The 17,019-nt window shown below is 52.2% G+C and overlaps 3 protein-coding genes across 3 annotated transcripts; 1 reads left to right on the top strand and 2 right to left on the bottom strand.

The window, feature by feature from the left end:
- Positions 1-191: 191 nt before the first annotated feature.
- ZBTB8B (zinc finger and BTB domain containing 8B) lies at positions 192-8,144 on the bottom strand. The gene is made up of 4 exons (XM_065857378.2): positions 8,096-8,144; positions 6,960-7,901; positions 4,208-4,386; positions 192-3,913 (listed from the first exon to the last, which is right to left on the bottom strand). The coding sequence occupies exons 2-4, from the start codon at positions 7,897-7,899 to the stop codon at positions 3,599-3,601; spliced, it is 1,434 nt and encodes a 477-aa protein (XP_065713450.1). The 5' UTR covers positions 7,900-7,901; positions 8,096-8,144; the 3' UTR covers positions 192-3,598.
- A 24-nt stretch (positions 8,145-8,168) lies between these two features.
- On the top strand, positions 8,169-14,836 carry BSDC1 (BSD domain containing 1). Its single transcript, XM_065857369.2, has 11 exons — positions 8,169-8,244; positions 8,398-8,458; positions 9,101-9,217; positions 9,789-9,959; positions 10,080-10,134; positions 10,478-10,593; positions 10,781-10,849; positions 11,048-11,129; positions 11,304-11,843; positions 12,440-12,543; positions 13,018-14,836. The coding sequence occupies exons 1-11, from the start codon at positions 8,234-8,236 to the stop codon at positions 13,048-13,050; spliced, it is 1,359 nt and encodes a 452-aa protein (XP_065713441.1). The 5' UTR covers positions 8,169-8,233; the 3' UTR covers positions 13,051-14,836.
- Positions 14,837-15,145: 309 nt separating this feature from the next.
- Positions 15,146-16,341, bottom strand: TSSK3 (testis specific serine kinase 3). Its single transcript, XM_065857373.1, has 2 exons — positions 16,197-16,341; positions 15,146-15,807 (listed from the first exon to the last, which is right to left on the bottom strand). The coding sequence occupies exons 1-2, from the start codon at positions 16,339-16,341 to the stop codon at positions 15,146-15,148; spliced, it is 807 nt and encodes a 268-aa protein (XP_065713445.1).
- Positions 16,342-17,019: the final 678 nt, after the last annotated feature.

Genomic DNA, 17,019 nt, shown 5'->3' with positions numbered 1-17,019 from the left:
ACACAGTATTTCACATGGATCTTTTCAGTCCACTGGGCAATGGTGTTAATTATCAACTGAGAACATCTCATTCTGATGTACCCACAACTCACCAGCCTTTTCCAGCCGTGTTGGGTTTTTGTTCGGTTTTTAAATGTACTCCTATCCACACACCTGCCTGTAACTATTCAATAAAAACCAAAGAAATTGCGTTTCACTAGAGGTGAAAAACTCGCTTTTATTCTCTAGACAATCAAAAAGCTCCAGAATGCTCCAAGATCCACAAATATAGTTAAATCACTTGTACAAATAAGGTTCGGTTTAGAAGAATTCGTCATTTAAACTAGACTAAAGGACTTCAGTTATGAAACTGCCTTACAAAACATCAGTAAATTAAATGAGCACATTTGGAAGATTTACAAGGTCTTGCACCAAGAGGTTAAACGCGCTATGAATACCAGTGCAACATGTATTCCTTCGGTGAAATACAGCGCAATTATGTGCAAAAGTACGTTAAAATGTATACTTGTAAACAAAGTCAATTACATAGAGCTAAGACTTCAAGATATGTAGTCTGCATGGCCTTTAAAAAACTTCGAGAAAGAGATTCTATTAGAAATAACTCTCCTAAAAACATGATTTTTGAGTCTTCGTTAAGCACCATAGGAATATTTTAAAACAGCTACATCGTTTTCTCCAAGCTGGATCTACAACGGAAGATTTCAGGCAAAACATCCAAAAACGACGGGGAAAGCACAACAAACAGATTCACACGAACACCCGGTCACAAGAATGTGGATAAACTACATCCTTTCCTATAATAAATACAAAGGTCGAAGGACTCCACTGAAAACGAAGCAGCACAACATGACAGATCAACAGGAAACATCGATTTTGGTGGTCAGTCCCAGTTCGGACTGTGAACGACGAACCCCCCCCCGCGCCCCCGGCGTTACACAAACGGCTCCATCTCTACGCACAAGATGCACAAGAACAATCTCTAAGACCAAAGAAAACAGGTCGAAATAAAGGCGCTGCAGGCCCCCGCAGTCATTTCTGCAGCTCTTGCTACACACATTTGCTAGAGGTTGATTTTTGCTCCTCTGAATGTCCTCACGGTTCCAGAGTTACCCACCCCAGGACGGCTCAGCCGTGCGAGAAGCTGAGTTTTAGGCCAGGTTAATCATGGCTCACCAGCCAGAACCACTTTCCAGCCTGGATCTAGTGGCCTCTACCAATATTTACAAGGAGGTGGCATCTTCATGCTAGAACGACCAGAGATCGAGATGCCTGGTCACTACATATCATCTTGGATCCCTATCTACATCCTTATCCCACTTTCATTACTGGTGAGTCTCCCAACAAACACAGATTTGTGACTTTTCCAGGTGTTCTCAAACACAGAAGTCCTTCCTGTATCAGATAAGATAAAAACACCCTCTGATGTTGTATGGACTCGACAAAAACAGAGCAGCGGTCCAAAGGACAAGCCCCGGTAGGCTGGAGGTGGCATTTTCAAACGTGCTGATATGATTTACAAGCCCACGTTTTACTCAGATTTTCAAAAGTGCTCAGGACCTAAAACCACAGCAGGATTTCCAAAGGAGCTCAGCTCCAAATCTGACATCTACATGAGCTGTCTCTGTGATGGTCTTAATTCAGACGGCTAAAACAGGAGCAACAGAGCCCTGATTTTTGAAAGATCTCGTCCCAGCGAGGTTTTTCCATGATGCTGTACAGAATTATGATGCTGTTCAGCTATTACCAACTCAAATGTACAGAGGACCTGCAATACTGAAAGCTTATGCAACTTACATTACAGAAAATGAATGTGGTGAGTGATGCCAGCATCTTCTTGTGAAGGTGGCGCTCACCAAGAACTTAGACCAGAGAGACATTGCAAAACAAGTCTCTTTACCTTCTGCTCTTTTCAGGAATCATCAGTAAAGTGCCTGGTTTAAAAAGCAGCTTGTTTCTGCTTTCCTCATCCTGCTTCATCTGGCAACTAATTCTTACCTAGTGCTGTGTCGCCGTAGGATGAAGCAGATAGAGAAGCTGAATTGTTCGTATGGTGTGTGTAAAATAAAAGCAGAAGGTACACAAAAAAATAACTGGTTAAGTCAGAGGGCTCCTTGTTTTTTAGGTTCCATCCAATGTTTGCCAAGCCTAAAGTCTTTCTTTACACTAAAAACCTTCGGAAAAACTGTCTTGTTCAGCGGGAGCAGCTGCTCATTCCTTGCCAGCCATGTCTGTCCACATCTAACACTCACATCCAAGTCGCCTTTTCATGAAGCGCTTATGAACAACATAGTAAAGAAGCATTAACAGTCTTATTTCACAGTATGTTTCAGTTTCGTTAGGAAACAGTAGGTTACACATAAGCAAACAGGCTTTCTGCTGCTGCTGCATTTTCTTCTTAAGCTTCCCGGTTTGATTTTTGATAGCTTATATCAACTTGGTACTGGAAAGGTACAAAAAGCATCATCTCCTTTGAAGCCAACCTTTATCTGGCCCAGCAAAGAAACACGAGGTCCATACTGAAGTTGTTCTTTTAAAAACAGTACTTGGATAAATTCACACAACAACATAAACCATGAGAAGGATCATCAAAGACTGAAAGAAAATAGAGTAAAAGAAGATTTGCATACAAAGAGGCTAGTAAAAATTTCTGAGATGTCCTACCCATTTGCTCCAGAAAGGGTATTCAGAGCTCCTTTATGTGCATAGCTCAGCTATTGATATTTAGCAGCTCCTTGGCTACATCAGCTGTGAATCTGGCCATTTAATCTACCAGAATCAGGATTCCCAAGTCATTTAACTTCTCCTCTAAAAAGCTGAAGAAAATTGGGCAGTTTGCTTGGTCTAAACTGAGATGTCAGGACACAAGACACCATAAGGTGTGCTTAATATTTCTCAAGCCAAGACTAGTAATGTCTAAATGACATTAAAGACACAGCTGAAGATCTGTAGTCCGAGCTCTTGAGAGAGGAAGATGCACTAAAAACAATCCAGAAAGAGAAGCTTGTTCTCTAAATACCTGCAATTAAGGACATGTGGAATGTATTTATTCTTACTGTCTGTGCTTTGTGCAGCAGCATATTTTGTTCTCCTGGTTTGTCTCCCCTGGTTTCCAGTCAAATCCAGTCTAAGCAAACACTTAAGATTTACAATTTAGGTAATACTGTCCTAATAAAGAAGGATCAGAACTTGGTTTAGAGAAGTCCCAAGGTAATGGATGAAAAAGACATTTTTCTAAATGTAATCTTCAGAGGGAAGTTGGTGCCCCTTTCAGATCAGGGATTAAAGAGTTATTTGGAGGAACCTGTTATCAACCCAACACAGAGATGTCCCACCTGCAAAGGCAGAACTAGGAAGCAGAGACACCACTGGAAATCGCTCAAGTACAACCTCTGTGAACCCCAGACTGAAGATTCTTCACAGATTTCTGGTGCACAGCACTGAAAACTTTAAAGTATTAAAAATCCAAATTCTCCCCACTCTTCTATTAAAAAAAACCCCAGAATAATAAAAACCAACACAGTCTCACTAATTGGGCAAATACACAGTTTTGTGTTGCAGACCAACTGCTGCCAGGGAGACTCTGTAAATGCTCCCACTGCTACATGAGTGTTTCTCGGTCCGATAAGCTCCTGTGGATTTCCCGCTTGTCCTCAGCATCATCATCATCGTCACCCGGATCGTTCTCCTCGCCAGACTCCACGTATATGGGCCAGTCGTTATCAGCGTCGCCCTTCTCTTGGCCTTCTGAGGAGGGTTCCACCAGGCTGAGGTTGATGGGCATCGAGTCCTCGTGGGTCGTGGTCACACAAGTGCAGCTGTCGCACAAGCCGAAGCGGCGCAGTCCCTGGGACAGGCTGCTCGTGAACGTTCTCCTGCAGCCTTTGCAGATGATCGGCTTGTTGGATCGATGCACCTGAAGTCAAAAATAAAGCATTACGGGGGGAAAAAAGGCCATCTGTGGTCTTGCTTTAGCTCTGTCTGGGTCTGCTCCTAGAGCAGAAAAACGTAGAGCTATAGGGCAGATCCCATCACATTTCCAGCGACGAAAATTTGAGGCTACTTAAGTTCTAACGAAATAAACATCATTGGCTTAAACTTACTATTAGAAAAGCTTATCTCACTATCATTTTGTCCAAAGTATTTGGGGAAATATGATCAGGAAGCAGCAAAACCTTTTAAAAACGTCCTGGTAGTCGCTCAAACTTACACTCAACGCGTGACTCCGAAGGTGCTCCTGCCGAGTGAAGCGTTTCCCGCAGGTCTCGCAGGGGTAGGGCCGCTCGCCGGTGTGAGAGCGAATGTGCCGCTTCAGGATCCCTTTCTGCTTGGCCGTGTAGGGACAGAACGGACACTTGTGAAGCTTGATCGGCACCACTAACACGTCACCTTTTGGAGGAAAACACAGGGTGTTAGGTCAGGCAGTTCACCAATAGCTGCTCAGCCTCCTCGCTGCAAATCTCAGTTGGTTGACTCTCCCCCTTTCCATACTTGGCTTACCTGGAATTTCTGTAAGTTGTGCAATTTCAGGAGATATTTATGCAGCTGCAGATGATCAAGTCCCCTGAAAATCAGCCTGCCTGTACTTCCATAGCTGGTACTCGAAGTGGATTGGCTCATAAGAGAAAACCCAAGTAATTTGATTTTAAGAAGCCGCTTAATTAATTGCCAAAATTTTGCTTTTAGTGCAGCGGGGTCTCTGCACTATCTCAGCCAGAGAAAGTCTCCTACTTTGTGTTTTAAGATACCATTAGTGTTAAGCAGCATTAGAAACTAAAACCTTTAACACAAATTACAGGCAGAAGTAGAGCAATGTTTCCCATATGCTTTTACAACGTGCACAAACTTAGACGTGGGGAGCCCATCTAAAAATATCAACGCTTGTTTCTACTGCCATTCACTTCAGCCTTTCTATTGGCAATACCAAGATGAAGGACGCTGATACATTACTTTTCCTAAAAATCAAACTATATGCACACGAGTAACATGTAGTTTATGAAGTGAGATGCAAAAAGAATGACATTTGAAGATCGCATTTTACAGAAATGTGGGCATTGCCAGGTTTTTCAGCGTCCTTTCCAGCACAAAGCTTGAGACGTTCTGCTACAAGATGAGTTTTCCCTGTTTCAGGTACTGATACAAGAAAGCATTTACACATCAAGCCTTGAGCTCTTCCACAGTTACACCCAAGTAGGTGGAGCTGTGAACCTTCCTTTTACTGAGGTTTGTCCAACACAGCCTCAAAAAAAAGGGAATGTCTAGTATTAATGTGAATGAAATTCACCTCACCCAATATCAGACCTTAGTGAGGATTTACTAATCCCTGCCGGGCATTTAGAGCTCTGTTTAAAATAGAAAGGCAGTTCTTAGAGCTTCCAGGCTCTCCAGAGGTGCCTGTTTACCCTCTGTCAGCTGTGAAGGGGACCAGGCGACCAGAACGATGTGGACACTTGAGAGTAAGTGGCGTTTATCTCATGTGCCAGCCCGAATGCCTGGAGAACCATTCTTTCACTGGGACCTTGCATTGCTCATTCCTGGCATCTTGTGAAAACGCTACGACAGCAGGAGCACTACGAGCTGAGAAGGATGCTTCCATTCCACTGAATTCTTACGATGTTCAGTTTTAGCAGAGAAATATAACTTAACACAAAGTTGGGGTTTTTTTTCCCCACTCCTATTTAAAGCACATCAACCATTGGCTATTCTAATAAGTTGTCCTAACGCCTGAGGTTCTCTATCAAATTCTGGAAGCATTTCCCTTTTAATGATTCATTAACAGCCTGAAGATTTTAAGAGGAAAAAAAAACAAGCAAATTTTGCGTGTTAGATGCTCCTGCCTTGCTACACATCAAAAAGCACAGGCATGACCTGGTGAGAGCGCTCTGCTCCAATAACTTCAGACTTTTGCTAATTGTAAGACTGGATTTGTGATTTTATCAGATTCCTTATTTTAAAGCAGTGAGAGATGCTATTTGGTTTATTGGCTTTAAGATTGCACATGCGTGCTTGAGCTGGAAATGACGTGAACATGAGCTTGCTATCCAGAATACTCAGTGAAAGGTTTTCGCTCTGCTCCCCACAGCATTGCTGCGTTTGTCACATCCTGAACAACAGTGGCACTTGCAGTGTTTGTCAGAGCCTCCTCCAAGACAGTTTGGACAAGGCAAGACGTGAGCCAACGTTACCTTGAGCAGATAAAATGCTCAAATCCTTATTGTCCAGGAGAAATGCAGATGGATGTGACCCTCTCCAGGTCCCTGACACCGCTGCTGGGAGATGTTCCTGCCAGCGTGGGACATCCCAACAGGTGCTGGGCTTGGGAAAGCAGCGGATCCTCCATGATCAGGAGCTGAAAAGCGACTCTGCCTCTAGAGGTAAAAGTTAAGTCTTGTCCTTATGCGCTACCCCAGAGTCTCAAGCTTCGAGTGCTCTTAAAGAATTTCAGTATTGAATAAAACGGATTTCTACCCTTTTGAAGTTCAAAGCAAGTACCAGCAAACAGACTGACAGCCAGCGACCGACGCGCTGGCAGGAGCTCCGCAGAATCAGCTGCTTCTGCTCTGTCAGGTTCTACAGCAGATGCCTCTTGTGGCAGCTCAACTTCTCTTTCTGATTATTCCTTACAGCACTAACATTACGAGAGGAAGATTCCTTTTAAAAATCAGCTGGCCATTCAACACGGTCCCAAATGAGATCATTTATTGAAGCACTGTCACCAACACCGAGCTCCAGGGGCTGTTCCGAAGAGACTGTAAAAGCTGTTAGAAGTACTTACCTCCCAGTGCTGCACTGAATAAACGAGTACAGCTTTCTTTTGAAGTCCAGAACAATAGTTTATTTTGCTATGGCATAATATTCAGCAACATATTCCTCAACAAGAATGAGAATAACAAAAGAAGTCGCACAACTAAGCGCTTTCCTCCTCGATTATACAGACTATGCCCCCCCCGGAGTCCTCTCACCTGCGTCCTCACCATACCAGTCGCTGTGAATGTCCATCATGGAACTCACGGCCACCCCCGCATCCTCCGGCCTACCCTCAAAGCCCCGGACAAAGTGATGAACCACATCGTCCTTCCTCTGAGCTGAGCTGTTGCGCAGCAGGACCTCCAGGAACTGTTTCATGTGGTAGTTGTTGCAGGGCAGGTCTGCGGCCGGCCCGCCGTGCAGCCCCTCTTCCACCTGCTCCAGGGACAGCGGGACCGGGTACTGCGGCAGCCGCTCGCCTGCCTCCACTTCATCCGAGTCCAACTCCACTTTGGGTTCCACCCCCTTGGGCAGCGAGGAATTCACGTCCTCCGGCGAGCGGCTGCTCTCGGGGTCCCCGACCACGAGCTCCAGGGGGTGGCAGCCGCTGCACTGGCCGCAGGGGGGGTCCCGGGGACAATCCGTGACCCTGTTCTTGTCCTGCAGTGCTGAGCCCAGGGCAGAGCCGTGGCTCTTGGAGCCGAACGAGGGGCCCTCTCTCGCAGAGCCGCCGCTCCCGCTGTCCGCCTGGTAGAAAGCGGCTTCTCTCTCAATCTTCCTGCAAATATCCAACGATGACCTGATGTACGTCTTGCAGAAGTTGACCACGTCGGTCATCTGCAAGTAGCTTGCAGCGGACATCACCTCGATCACGTTCTCCCCGCAGAGGTCGAGCTTCCCAGAATAAAGGAAATCCAGGATGACGGAGAAGGCGTCGGAGGTGACGATGTCCAGCGAGGCGGTGCTGTGGCGGCCGCTGTCCTGGATGTAGTGGATGAGCAGCGCTCGGAAGTACCCGCTGTTGGCGAACAGGATGTTCTTGTGGGCTTTGAAGATCCTGCCCTCCACGATGATGCTGCAGTCGCAGAAGAAGTCCCGTTTGCGCTGCTCGTTCAGCTCCCCCAGCAGCTTCGTGTAGTACGACTGCATCTCCATCGCTGCCGGGGGTAACGGGGAGGCACCGTCAGAGGGGGGGACAACACACCGCAGACACACCGCCCACTCCCCCTGGGCACCGGCGGGGCTGCGAGCGGCCGAGCCGCCTCCCCACCCGCCCTCCCCAGCCCTGCTCCGCCCCGGAGAGGCGCCCGCCCGTGCTAAAGCTCCTCCCGGCACCTCCTCCCCCGCTCACCGTTCGCCGCCGCTCCCGCCCGGCCGCCCTCCGGGAGGCGGAGCAGGAAGTGACGTTTCCGACGGACACGCCCCCTCCTACGGGGTGGGGCCTGCGGGGTGAGGGGTCGGTAAATATTGGTGACGTCAGGCCGCCAAGATGGCGGAGGGGTGAGTTCGGTGCCGCCGAGGGGCGGTGGCAACGGAACGGAACGGGGGGCGGCTGGGGGGGGGGGACAGGCCTCGGGGGGCGGCCGCGGGCCTGATTCTGGCTCTGGACTTGGGCCTGGTTCTGTATTTTCCTGACACGCGTGTCCCCGGCAGGGAGGACGCGGGCTGGTGGCGGAGCTGGCTGCAGCAGAGCTACCAAGCTGTCAAGGAGAAGGTAGGAGGTGCTGGGCTAGGTCGGGCCTGTGGGGCCACCCCGGGACTCCCCGGGGCCGGCGGGGGCTGGGCCGCGTCCCCGCGGGGGCTGCGTGGCAGCAGCAGCTCCGATGCCTTCGTGCCTGCCCTCAGCGCCTGACGCCCAGGGGGCTGTGCGGCTATAGCTCGGCCTGTGACCCTGGGAAGGGACTATTTGGTAAATATGGAGGGAGTTTAGATGTTTTTGTTTTAATTCTGGGAGCTGGGGACACTGCACTGGGATCTTACGGCTCAGGGGAGCAGCGCTGGGCTCTACTGATGTGAAAATCACCACCTGTGCAGGGAGGGCATGTGCTTGCAGCATCGCTTTCCAATGTGTAATTTCCTGCCTGTGACAGCAGTGCTTGTGGTAATTATATACAAAACTCAGAACAAGGCTTTTCCTAACCTGTATTTTTCTTGTCATAGTTGAAAAAACCTCCTCCTGTACCACGTTTTGGGCATAGCTATTTCCCATTGTTATTCTGGTTATTGCAGTCCTAGCATTGCGCTGGTTGGGCTAAGGGCTCAGCTGGGTTAAAGGCTTTCACGCTTTAACCTTTGTAATATGTCAGCTGTTTTATTGGAAAGCAAAAGCATTATGCTATCTGTTACCTTCTTACAGTCCACAGAAGCTTTGGAATTCATGAAGCGGGACCTGGCTGAGTTCACCCAAGTAGTGCAGCATGACACAGCCTGCACGATCGCTGCCACGGCCAGCGTGGTCAAGGACAAGCTGGCGGTGAGTCCGGCAGCGGGAGAGCTGGGGTTCTTGTTGCAGAAAGCAAAGCAGGGAGTGAGTAGTGTCCCGGGGCACGATCCTCTGAAAAAACCCCAACTGTGGGCTTCAGGTTTCAGATTTTCTCCCCAGTGGGGGTTTGGTGCTGAGCACTGTGTGGGATTTCCTTGCTGTAGTGACAAGGAACCTCTGGAGATGAGTGGAGAAAAGTTCCCTTTCCTGCCCTTTCCCTGTGGGACACTGGTAGTGTCCCTGTGGTGTGACGTTGGGTCTTTGCACAAGCTTCCAGCTTCAGCCCTGCACAGTGTGACGGTCCAACCCCCAAACCTGGCTGTGTCCTTCCCTGCAAAGCTTGGACTCAGTTCCCCACAAACCTGCCTGCCTGCTCCCTCACCACCTGAGGCTAGTGCTTGCCACCACACCCTGCTCCTAGCCCAACCCTGGCCATGAAATCACCTCATTAGCACTTCTTTTGAAGGAAGAGGCGCTCTGCTTCCTTAAAGGAACATGTCCAGGAAAGACCAAAGCTGCTGCAGGCACTGTTACTTACACTGCACTGCTTTTTCTCTTCAAGAGGACAGAAGGTTCCTCAGGTGCGACTGAAAGGGTGAGGAAAGGGCTCTCTGACTTCCTGGGCGTCATCTCAGACACGTTTGCTCCCTCACCGGATAAGACCATCGACTGTGATGTGATAACGCTGATGGCAACACCCACAGGTACCACAGAGCCCTACGACAGTGCCAAGGTGAGTGTCCTGTTGTGGAGCTGCTCTCCAGGATGTGGAGTCCTGAGTTCTCTGTGCTCTAGGGGCTCTGCTGCTGCTGCCCCTCCACTGACAGCTCTGACTGTGTCTCTTCTCCTCCAGGCTCGTCTCTACAGCCTCCAGTCAGACCCGGCCACCTACTGCAATGAACCTGACGGTACGTGGCGGGGCTTGGTGGTGCTGCCGAACCAAACTGGCCCTTGTGTTGGGTCTGTCGGCCACCCTGAATTGCCCAGAGCCTTTGGGCAGTGGCCCTGCTGCCTTGGCTGTGGGTGGGGTCTCTCTGTTGGCGGCTGGTTTAGACTGAGCTTTTATCATGTGAGTTTAAACTGATGCTGTGTGGCTTTTGTTCTGGCAGAGGCCCAGTGATGTGGGCTGGGCTCAGAGACCCACATCTCCTTCCTTCTTTGCCCTTGCTCACCCCCGATGGTGTGGTCCATATTGTTTTTCCAATGAAACTTCCTAAAACTGTTCCTGCCCTCTGTGCTTGTCCTGTGCAGGCCCTGCCGAGCTCCTGGAGGCCTGGCTGGCTCAGTTTAACCTGGAGGAGAAGAAAGGGGAGATCGCAGAGCTGCTGGCCACCAGCCCTTCCATCAGGGCTCTCTACACCAAGATGGTAAGGCCCTACCTGGTGCCTGCAGAGGCAAATTCTGTCCTGGACTGTGATGTAGGGAAGCCCTGAGCTGCTTGGGACCTGGAACTGGTGTCAGAAAGGCCTGTGGTTGCGTGGCAAACTGGCACAGGGATGTTTAGCAGTGTTTGTGCTCTCATGTGACTCACAATATTTCCTGTGTCGCTCCCAGGTCCCTGTGGCTGTTTCCCATTCTGAATTCTGGCAGCGCTATTTCTATAAAGTGCATCGCTTGGAGCAGGTAGGTCAGGATGGGTGTCTCTCCGATGGGTGGGCACTCCAGCCAAGGAGCTCTAACCCAGACCAAAGAGGCAGAAAATACTTTTCCTGGAACAGCAGCAATCTGGGCTGCCTTTTGTGCAACCTTGCTGTCACTGACGCTGAAGTGCTTTGGGAAGGAAAGGACTGGGGGCGTGAGCTGACGCTGAATTCCTTGCAGGATGAAGCACGGAGGGAGGCTCTGAAGCAGCGAGCAGAGCAGAGCATTCACCAGGAAGAGCCGGGCTGGGAGGAGGATGAAGGTGGGTCAGATGGTTGGGGACCTGCGGGGGGTGCTCGCGCAGACCTTGGCAGGTCACGGTTAGAGGGTGATGGCTCCTCCTCGCCCCCACGGGTTCAGCTCCCAGCCCTGCTGCGCTGTCAGCTGCTGCTGCACTTGCTGAAACATCTCTCGCTTCTCTTCTGCCTTCCTACAGAGGAGTTCTTGGGGATGTCACCCCTGCCTTGTGCAAACGTGAAATTTCCAGAAGCAGCACAGAAAGAATCTGCCCCCACAGCCCCGGAGGGAAACCACCCCACTGCTCCCAAGGGACCCTCGGAGGAAAGCTGGGCCGTCCTCCCTCCGGAGCCAGCCCCGGCAGAGAGGAGTCCCTCGGAGAGCAGTGAGAGCATCTCCCTTGTGACTCAGATTGCAAACCCTGCCTCTGTGCCTGCCGCGCAGCTACAGACCGGAGCGCAACCAGCTGGGAGCGGAGACCTCTCTCAGAAGCTGCTGGAGGCCACCTCGGAAGAGCAGAGCTCCCCACCAAAACACCCCGAACCTGCTCATCCTTCTGCACCCACCCGGGAGTCCGCGGCATCCTCAGAGCAACCGGCTGTTACAGAGCCCAAGGACGTGGAGAGCAAAGCCCAGGGCAGGACAGAGACTCTGAAAGAGGAAGGACCAACAGATCTACGTGTCTTTGAGCTGAACTCGGACAGTGGGAAATCCACTCCCTCCAACAACGGCAAGAAAGGTGCGTGTGTGGAGCCTGGAAACCTCCTGCTGGGGGTGGCAGCTTTTGGAGCCTGATTTTGTGATGGTGGAGGAGAAAAGGGGTTTTGCCAAAGTCACGCAAGAAGGTTAAATCCAGAGAGTGTCTAATTAATGGATGAAACTAAAGTGGAAGTAAATCCTTGTGCTGTTAGGCAAGGTCACATCAGATGGTAAAAATCTGCTCTCAGCAGTCACTGGACTGGTACCACAGCTGGCTCTGCCCTGAGCCCTTCCTCGCAGGGGACCCTGCCCTCAGCAAAACCTGCTGCAGGTCTCCCAAAATAATGATTATGTTGGTTATAGGATTATAAAGCCACTGGAAGTAACCCAAGATCCAGCAAGGTGACCCAATATCATGAACAGGGTGTGTGAGCAGAATGAAATTAGACTAGACAAGAAATCAAAAGTCTGTGAGCTGACAGCCTTCTCTGGGGAGCGGGGAGGCTTTCCCCCTCGGGTAGATCCCTCGGGAATGCCAGGGCTCTTTGGGTTGCTCGGACAGCTTCGTGCTTTCACCAGTGTGTCTGGAGAGCACGTGCAACTCTGATGGCTCCGTTGTGATGTTTGTGTTTCCAGGCTCCAGCACAGACATCAGTGAGGACTGGGAAAAGGACTTTGATCTGGACATGACTGAAGAGGAGGTGCAGCTGGCGCTCTCGAAGGTGGAAGTGTCTGGGGAGGTGAGTCAAGGGGAGGTTGCTGCTCCCAGAAACCCTCAGCAGCTCCTTGGGGTGATGCTGCCTGAGCTCTGCCCTCACTGGCTGCTTCTGGGAGACCGCAGCGCCTCAGAGCAAGGGACTGAATTGCTCAGCTTGGGCTCTGCTGCCAGCCCTGTGCTGGAGCCAAGGTTGAGCAGCACATTGCAGTGAAATGTGGCTACACAGAGCAGCTGGCCAGAGGCTTCTCCAAGGTGTGACTTGCTCTTTGGGGACAGGGGCTTAGCTTGGGATCTCACCCTGGGACTCTTGGTTGTTGGCTGGAGCAGAGTGGCTGTTGGAGTGTGGGAGTTCCCCACAGGGAACAGAGCAAACAAATCCCTGTTGGGAGGGTGTGGGAGGGCGAAGATGTGTCAGGTTTTGCGCTGACTCAGGGGGATCTGAGGGCTGGCTGTTGTGTTACAGAAACAAGCTGAGGGCTGTTACTCTTCTTTGCAGCTGGAAGATGAGGAGTGGGAAGACTGGGAATAAAGCGACTGCTTCCAGTGTGTCTCACAGGCTCATTTCCACCATCGAATGTGAATTAAATCACGGACTGGCTGTTCCTTTGTGTGTAACTGTGCTGGGGATTGCACTTCCAGGCTGGAGGAGTTTCAATCCTGTGGGCGACTTGAGGGACCCCTTCAGACCTGGAGGAGGAGGAGGAAGCAGGAGGTCACTCGTATGTTTAGCTGCTAGGGAGCCCGTCTTCTCCATAGCTCCTAGAGACCGGCCAAGCCACAACAGATGTGATGTGGTGAGGGGTCCCTGGGGTGAGCTGGGCGCTCAGACACCCGGTGGGATCCCTCGGTGCCACCCCACTGCCCGCTGGCCGATTGTGCTTGTGTACGTGTGTAATCTGCAGTGCAGCAGCTCAAAGGCTCGTGGCTGCGCGCTGTGTCCGCTCGCTCACCGCTCTGCGCCGCTGGCCAGGTCATCCCTGCAAACCCCCCCGTGCGGGGAGCGATCGGGGGCGGACGATGCGGTGGGAAATGCCCCTTCTGCTGTGCCACTCGCGGCTTGTGGCTTTGACCCGACGCTGGGCTGTGCCGAAAGGAGCCAAACTCCCCGCCAAACCCTGAGCTTCTGCCTGGCTTTTCATCTTTGGAAGTTTATTTTTAATGGAAACTCCCGTTTCCTGGTACAAGAGCGGCAGCTCCTCGAAGAGCCTGAGACCTGCTTTCCCCTTCGCAGCTGCACTGCCTTCCTCTGCTGGGTTTTGTGTACTTCTAGTTGAATTTCCCAAGCAAAGTACTTGTGGCTTGCTCTGACTTGAGCCCTTCTGGGCAGAAAGTGCTTTGGGTCACGTTGGGAGCAGAACCGCTCTGCACTGGTGCCCAGTTCAGCCCTTGCAAAACCCCAGTCTGGCCCCCTGACCACTTCAATCTCAGCCCTTTCCGTTCCCGGCCACCCAAATGTGGGTGGTGCCTGTTGGCACAGGCTGGGGGCTGTGTCTGTCCACTCCGCTGCCTCCCCTCGTGTTCCACAGCCACCAGTGTCACCAGTTTCTCTGTGCTCACTGAGGTTCCTCCCCTTAACCCCCTGTGACTGCCGGCAGCGCTTCCTTCCCCTCTTTTGGGAACAATTCCCTTCTAATGGCACGAAACGTTCCCCAGTGGATGTTGCTAATACACAATTATCCTAACAGGACAGAGCCCTCGCTGCTGTCTCTGGAAGAGTTGGGGTTTTGGGTTTGTTTTGGTTTTCCTCCCCTGCTTTGGGGAATTTCTCCACTGCAGCTGCTCACACAGGTGCGGTGGTGGTGGTGACAACTTCAGGCACTTACAGGAGAGTCTGTCTGTCCTGGAAAACCAGGAGGGTCGCACACTGAGCTACATCTCGCCCCCCACATGGTGCATGGTCCAGCGGAGCCTCTGAAACGCGCTGCAGCCTCACCCTGTTCTGGGCTCGAACTCAGCTGTAGCACGAAAACAGGTTGTGGGTGGGTGACACCCATGGGGTGTCTGGGTGGGGGCTTGGGGCTGCGTTCCCTTGGGATTTGATGGAATAAGTCACGGCTGGATCCCTGGACCTGTGCTGGAGCCCTGAGGGTGCAGTGCTCTCATCTGTGTCACTTTTTTTTTCTTTAGTCAAATTAACCATTTGGTTGTCTGTGCAATATTATCTGTTCTGAACTATTCTGCGTCTCCCTGAGCCTTTTCTAGCTGGGGTGAAAACCAGGATACAATTCTAACAGCTGGTAGTTTTGTAACGATGACTTTCTCCAAACCTTTTACAGACTTGCAGTTAACAGCGATTAAAGGAATTCTACAGAGTCTCTGCCTGTGTCGAGGGTTCTCATTTCCTGCGGGACGGGGATGGGGGTGCCCCAGAGGGTCTGGATTTCCCTTCCCTCCCACCCACCTCAGGGGAGGTTAATTCAGGAAGGTGAACCCCAGCTGCTGGGAGCTCCTGTCTGCCCTGTTCCCCACCACTGGGGGCTTTGGGAGTCGCTAAACACACCCAAATATGAACCAGACCTTGTCTGGTGCAACTCCTGGAAGGTTGGATAGGTGGGAAACAGACCTCCAAATTTATCGTCATTTTAGAAACATTTTGTCCCATTTGGGGAGAGCAAGGCGAGTCCTCATGGGTTTGTCAGCCACGGGTGCTGGCCAACCGCCTCGATGGAGGGTCTCAGGTTCATGTCTGGTTCCAAGAGCATTTTCAGGAGGTTCTGGCACTCCTTGGAGATCCCCAGCTGCATGGGGACGGGGACACCTTTCTGCTGCTGGTGCAGCATCTTGGGGATGTCGGTGTCGTCGAAGGGCAGGCGGGCGCAGAGCAGAACGTAGAGGATGACGCCCATGCTCCAGACATCGCCCTTGCGGCTGTCGTGGGGGAGGCCCTGCAGCAGTTCGGGCGCCGCGTAGGCCGTGCTGCCGCAGAAGGTCCAGCTCAGCTCCCTGCGGTCCCTGGGGAGCAGCTTGGCAAAGCCAAAATCCGTCAGCTTCAAGGTGCTGCCCTGCAGCAGAGCGTTCTCGCACTTGAGGTCGCGGTGGGCCACCCCGCGGCTGTGGCAGTACTGGATGGCCTCCACCAGCTGCTGGAAGAGCTCCCTGGCACGGGGCTCGGGCAGGGGACCGTGGCGGAGGATGTAGTCGAAGATGTCCCCGTCCTCCGCCAGCTCCATCACGAGGTAGATCTTCCCCTCGGGGGATTCCAGCATCTCCTGCATGCAGATGATGTTCCTGTGATCCAAGCGTGTGATGATCTGGAGCTCCCGGGGCAGGAACCTGTGAATAAATTCTGCCGAGAGAGGAGGCGGGTTTGCCCAGGGTGTGGGGACGGGGATGTCCCCGAGGTGCTGGCTCCAGACACCCCGCCGGGACGCAGCCCAAGGAGGGGACGTCGTTCCCGGGTGTCTGGTTCCTCATGGCCAGGCACCTTTCCCCAGGAATGCTCCTCAAGGGGGGATGCTGGGCTCCCCCAGCACTTTGCCATCCTTGCGGTTGGAGGGCGGCCACCCAAACAGGTCCTGACCCTCAGCCACGATCCTTTGGCTGTTCTGCTGGATCCCCCAGCACCATCCCTGCTCCAATCCACTCTCAGTTTGGGAAACAAGATATTTCTGGGAGTTAAAAGCCTCCGGGAGGGGCAGTGCCTCAGCCTGGAGCTCTTTCAGGGTCAGCTCTTACCTTCTGGGCCTTCCTTCTTGTCGATTATTTTAATTGCCACCTTCTTCTGGTGCTTCTGGGAAAAAGCCTCCTTCACTTTGGAGTACGTCCCCTCGCCGATGGTCCTGCCGAGCCTGTAGCCATTGGCCAGCAAAAACCCCTCCATGTCCTCGTGTGGGCCGGGACCCTCCGCTCCCTCAGTTCATCCCACGGCGACTCCACAACCACATCTCAGTGCCCCAGGGGCATCCGCAGCACCCGGGAGGGCACAGAGTGACCTTCCAAAACCCGGGTGCCATTGTGATGCAGGTGACGTGGGTCAGTCGGGTGGGTGCGCAGTGAGGTGGGCGACGGGCTGGAACACGCTCTTGGTGAGTGCGGGTGCACAGCGCGGGTGTTACGGGGCTGGCGGGGGTCCCCCCGGTGTTTTTGTCATTGCTGGGGGGCCTGTCGGGGTCACCCCGTTCACTCACCCGCTCCTCTCTGCTCAGACGCATCCAGGGTCCGGACATGAGCTCCCAGCGGGCGCCGCAGGCTCGGAGGTTCCCCATCGAGGCGGGAGATTGTCCCAGCTCAGCCGTGCCCCCCGAAACGCAGGAGCCGGTGGGCGCCGAGCAGGCTGTGGGGAGGTAAGGGGGGGCAGGATGGGACCGGGTTCCTGGTCCGGCAAGCACGGCTTGTCCTGCTACCAAAAGCAGAAAAGCGATCTGAGGCTGGAACCCTGTGCTGTGGGACGGGCTGAGCTGGGCTGTTCAGCCTGGAGAAGAGAAGCTCTGGGGAGACCTTGTTGTGTCTTTTCTGTACTGAAAAGGGGCTGAGAAGAAAGATGGGGACAGACTTTTGA

This window comes from Patagioenas fasciata, chromosome 25 (assembly GCF_037038585.1).
Source record: "Patagioenas fasciata isolate bPatFas1 chromosome 25, bPatFas1.hap1, whole genome shotgun sequence".
Classification (NCBI taxonomy): domain Eukaryota; kingdom Metazoa; phylum Chordata; class Aves; order Columbiformes; family Columbidae; genus Patagioenas; species Patagioenas fasciata.
The sequence above is the reverse complement of the archived record's forward strand: the minus strand, read 5'-3'. Positions and strand labels throughout refer to the sequence as shown.

Excerpts from the sequence above, each read along its gene's own strand:
- ZBTB8B (XM_065857378.2), bottom strand. The coding sequence starts at position 7,899 with ATGGAGATGCAGTCGTACTACACGAAGCTGCTGGGGGAGCTGAACGAG. Across the intron at positions 4,387-6,959 it reads CTGGTATGGTGAGGACGCAG|GTGACGTGTTAGTGGTGCCG; the intron begins GTGAGAGGACTC and ends TTCCTCCAAAAG. Across the intron at positions 3,914-4,207 it reads TTCGGAGTCACGCGTTGAGT|GTGCATCGATCCAACAAGCC; the intron begins GTAAGTTTGAGC and ends TTTTGACTTCAG.
- BSDC1 (XM_065857369.2), top strand. Across the intron at positions 11,130-11,303 it reads GGGCTGGGAGGAGGATGAAG|AGGAGTTCTTGGGGATGTCA; the intron begins GTGGGTCAGATG and ends GCCTTCCTACAG. Across the intron at positions 11,844-12,439 it reads CTCCAACAACGGCAAGAAAG|GCTCCAGCACAGACATCAGT; the intron begins GTGCGTGTGTGG and ends TTGTGTTTCCAG.
- TSSK3 (XM_065857373.1), bottom strand. The coding sequence starts at position 16,341 with ATGGAGGGGTTTTTGCTGGCCAATGGCTACAGGCTCGGCAGGACCATC. Across the intron at positions 15,808-16,196 it reads CAAGAAGGAAGGCCCAGAAG|AATTTATTCACAGGTTCCTG; the intron begins GTAAGAGCTGAC and ends CTCTCTCGGCAG.